Source organism: Apaloderma vittatum, unplaced genomic scaffold (genome assembly GCF_000703405.1).
Source record: "Apaloderma vittatum isolate BGI_N311 unplaced genomic scaffold, ASM70340v1 scaffold4315, whole genome shotgun sequence".
NCBI classification, from domain to species: domain Eukaryota; kingdom Metazoa; phylum Chordata; class Aves; order Trogoniformes; family Trogonidae; genus Apaloderma; species Apaloderma vittatum.
Window position 1 is genome coordinate 15,952 of NW_009715344.1, and position 4,496 is coordinate 20,447.

Consider the following 4,496-nt stretch of genomic DNA (forward strand, 5'->3'; position numbering starts at 1 on the left):
TGCCAGCGGGGTTGGGAGAAGCTTTCCAAAGGAAGCTCCAGGTGGGGAGGGACTGCGGGAGGGCTCAGATCCCCCCTCCTGGGCAGAGCCACGAACGAGGGCAGGCTGCTAGGGCTTTCATAAGGCTAAGGGAGGCTTCCACCACCCTCCTGGGCATGAAAGTGATTCTAATGCCCAGACTGCTGCTAGAGCTCTGTTTTCCCATTTCACCCATGAAGTCCCCTCAGGGTGGAGTCTATATATATCCTCACTGGTCCTGCCCCAGGCGAAAACCTGCAGGAGAGGCTGTAACACCCATGGGAGGCATCCCATGAGTGGGAAGCTGGGGTGGGGGACGTGGGGTGGCCCTGGGTGTCGGAGGGCGGGCGGCACAAGGCGTACGCACAGCTCTCGATCTCCAGCGTGCAGTTCTGCTGGTCGAGGGGGTACCTCCGCAGGTCCATCATGCAAGCGGCCGTGGTGGTGATCCTGAAAGGAAAAAAAAAAAAAAAAAAGCAAAAAAAAAATCAGTTGTGTGCTTTTTCTTGCCAAAAAAAAAAGGAGAAATGAAAGGCAGCCATGAAAGTCAGGCAGCATTTGGGGCTGCTGTTTCCCTGGAAACCAGGGAGATCCATGGTGGGAGGTGTGCAGGGCGGGGGGCTGGATGTGCCTCACCCTCAGCTGCATGGCTTAAACCCTTCGTGACTCATGTCAGCAAGGCAGTATCTCTATTAATGGGGTGGGGAGGGATTTGTGTGCCTCTTCTGTCTCTCCCTTGAGAAAGACAAAGAAATCAGGAGTAGGCAGAGCTACGGGCAGGGGAGGAAGAGGAGAGGCATGTCAGTTTGTAAGAAAGAGACAGCCAACACGTGTCCATAAAACAGAAGACATATTAATTAAATTGCCCAGCAATGACTTATGGAGAAGAATAGGTGACCACATTATCACTCCCCTTTCCTCCCAAGTTTCCCCAATGACCCTACTTGCAGGTCATTTTCCCTCACCTCCATGCCTCCTCCATTGCCCCCCCCCTTTTCCCTGCCAAATCCACACCAGACCCCAGGGGACTTCTCTCGCAGGCACCCAGCATAACCGAGTGCACAGTCAAGATTCATGAAAGGCTCATGGAGGTGTCTGTGCACCCTCCAGAGAATAAATATAGGGAGAGAAAAAGAGTTGGTGTTGCTTTGGGGGTGTCAGAGCACGGGGTGGGGGTGGGTGCCCACCGTGGGGTTCGCATGAGGGTTCAAGAAGGGTTTGTGGGTGTTACCTGTTGTACATGAAGGAGCATCACTCTCTAGGATGGGGAATTTTGGGGTGGGATAGATGAGGGAAGCGGCATGAAGCAGGGACAGAACAATTCAACAGCTAACTCCCCAGCCTGGCAACACTGCCCTGGAATTTACAGGCTGCCCCTATTTCTGAAATAAATTGCTTCCCTCATGCTTTAATGCAGTTTTCTTCCTGTACGATGTATGTGTGCAGAGTGCTGAAGAGGGGAGAGAGAATGGTGCATTCCCCCCCTTCTTTTTTTCAATTAACCATCTGGAAGACATTAATCAAGCTACACATTTTTTACTATGTAGGCATAACCAGTGAACTGTTAACTGAGAAAGCTTTATCTTCTGAGCCCTGTGGCCTGGGAGAGAAAAAAGAGAGGAGGAAAAAAAAACAAGAAAAAAAACCCACAAGAGAGGATGAGATGGCGAACCAGCAAAAAAGAAGGGGGGGAAAAATAAAAAAGAGGAAAAAACCATCAATGGTAGAAAAAAAGACCAGAAAGGGAGCGAGAAAATTAGAAAGGGAGGAAAAAAGGTGTGTGGGGGTGCAAACACCCCCAGGAGAGGGCTGCCCCAGTGGGGGTATGGGGGTGGGGGGCATCGCAGGGCAGGCGAGCAGCCCCGCAGAGCTGCTGGCTCTTTAAGAAATCTCGTGTGCTAAATTTATCTCTCTGCTGTCTGTGAAGACTGTTTGTAGGAGATGAAGCCTTGAGGAGAGCCTTTGCCACTGCCTGCCGTGCTATAAATAGATCCGAAGAGACGGAGGGAATTTATATATATCCTCACTGGGTCTAGATACAACACTGCAACTGCCCTCTCTCCGAGCAGGGGGCCCAAGTGAGCTCTTAACCCTTTTATCTGTAATGTGGTTGGGGTGGAGGAGAAAGCTCGGAGGGGGAGAAGGATGACAGGACAGGAGCCACTTAAAAATCATCCCCACTGCCCTGGGATTGCATCTCTCCTTTTAGAGCCTCTCAATCTGGCATCTCTAGGAGGGCTCAAGCCTCTCCCACCCTAAATCTCCTGGGCCAGGGTAGCTGAGGACGGGAGACCGTGGTGGAGGAGCAGATCTGAAGCACACCTGGGGGATGCTGCACCTTGCCAGGGAAGCCCGAAGTGGCAGGTGCAGAGTCCGTCCTGGCCAGGCACCGAGACCAGAGAGTCGTGCATGGGTATGACTCATGCCCCGATGCTGCACACAGCCTATACTGTATATATTATACTGCACCCGTGGGAAATAGCAGTTACAAATGCGTTTTCCTGTTTTCCCTAAAGTGTGAGATTCAAAAATGTATTAAATGAAAATTTTCCACCCCATTTGTGGGACCTTGCGGGCTAAAACCTTTCCGCAGTGTCCATCCCCAAAATTGCAGCCTCGCCGGCTAACTTGGCCACACAAAGCACATCCAGGGGAAGCCTTGCCTAGTTCCAGAGGGACCCTCTCGCCAGGATTTGCTTGTCACCTGCAGTGCTGGTTGGAAATGCAGAGCACGACACAGTGAGCTATGGCTACCACACTCCATGCGCCAAACCCTGCTCATACTAACAGCCAGCATAAATCCAGAGCCACTCCAATGATTTTTGCAACATCACACCACTTTGTATCAGCAGAGATTTACATCAGGGCAGAATTCAGCTCCGTTCATTCGAAAACAAGAGAACCTCAGGACAGGCAGGACGGAAGGGAGAAAAACAAGATTGAGAGGGCATCTGCCCTCGAAATGCAAATAATTTCTCTTTCATTCTGATGAAAGGGCAGGTGTATCCACCTGCATCCTCCAGAGTTACCCCAGTTGGCTGCAGTTCCCGCACTCCTGGTGATCCGCTCAGGTAATGCAGTTTAGTCAGGTGAGAACTGGGACCATGCAGGGGGAAGATTTTCTTCTGTTTACAGTGCAGAGGTAGCACAGCTGCCCTGGGCTGTAGCCACCTGCTTGTCTGGAGCATTTCAGCTGCCGTGCTCAGTGAGGTGCCCTTGGCAAGCCTGGGGACACCAGCACTGCCTGGTTCAGCGCAGGTCCTGCCTCTGGGCTTCCTAAACCCTCATAAACCAGCATCACTTGGGAACAAGAAAGCGGTATCCCAGAGAGCCAAGGGGGCGTTTAATTCTTCACATTGCACATCTCAAAAGGCACCCTGGACACCAGCTTCACTGTGCTGTACCCTACTTAAAGTCCATAGGTGACCCACAGCGTCACAACCCGTCCATTGCTTTACACAGCACCTGCCACTTGGTGTAACGTCCACCTGCGGCCTCTGTGACCGACTCAACATTTACTTGCTCCTAGAGAGGAAAAAAAGAGCCTTCTCTAGCTCCTTTGGCGACTGCCTACTATGGGCAGGTGAGACTCATAAAGGGATGAGAGGCTCCACTCACCTCTCAGCCAAAGGGGAATGGGAGTAAAACTCACGACTCTTCATGGGATCACTGTACATGTTATCTTTCATCCAGAAGGCCACAGGATCAACCTCTGCCTCGTGCTTTGATGGGTATAAATGTACTATTGTGATACTTCCTGAGCTGTTGTGTGAAGAGCTCTGTTTGCTTGGCACACAGAAGAGAGCACAGGGAGGGATGGATAGAGAGATAGATGGAGGGATTGACACTAAGGAGCTCCCAGGTGTCTCAACGGGGTTAACAGGCAATAGAGGTGGAAGGAAAGTAGGAGATAGAAAAATGAGGAGAGGATCAGAGAGAGATGTCGGCGAGCACTGATGAGGGAGGCAGGAGTGGAGATGAGAGACAGGAGAACAGATAGTGCAGAACATGAGGCCGACGGGGCAAGGGAACAGAGGAGAGGGACCAGGGGAAGCGAGGGGTGAAGCAGTCTGGGGAAGGAGAGCTGGAGGAGAATAAGTTAAAAGACACAAAGCAGAGGAGGAGGGGATACTCGCTCTGTGAGAAAGGAGATGAGGAGACACAGAACAAACCACCACCCTGTAAACAGCTCTAGACAGAGCGGGCTGCCTCCAGGAGAAGCGACCAAAGCGAAAGGGAGCAGGGAGCACAGGGGCTGGAGGGAATGCCGGGGAAGGATGCCACCTGCCCCGTGGCGTTAGCAAGAGGCGCTGGCACCCCACCAGGCTGCATCTTCTCCCTCTCCCTCCTCCTCTCTCGCCTTCTCTACCCACCTCCTCCCTCCTCCTCTTTTGAATTCAGAAATTTGTGCGGTGTGAAATTTCCTCCGCTTTGACGGCGATTCACAGAGACACTGCCCATCGAAGAGGAGAGGCTCC

The 4,496-nt window shown here is 52.1% G+C and overlaps 1 protein-coding gene across 2 annotated transcripts in view; it reads right to left on the reverse strand.

Moving 5' to 3' along the window:
- Positions 1 to 4,496, reverse strand: part of LOC104273685 (gamma-aminobutyric acid receptor subunit beta-4) — a 24,324-nt gene that overhangs the window by 10,437 nt on the left and 9,391 nt on the right. For both annotated transcript variants that reach the window (XM_009869088.1, XM_009869087.1), the window contains exon 2: positions 386 to 468. In XM_009869088.1, the coding sequence (XP_009867390.1) occupies positions 386 to 468 (83 nt within the window). The remainder of the gene's footprint in view (positions 1 to 385; positions 469 to 4,496) is intronic.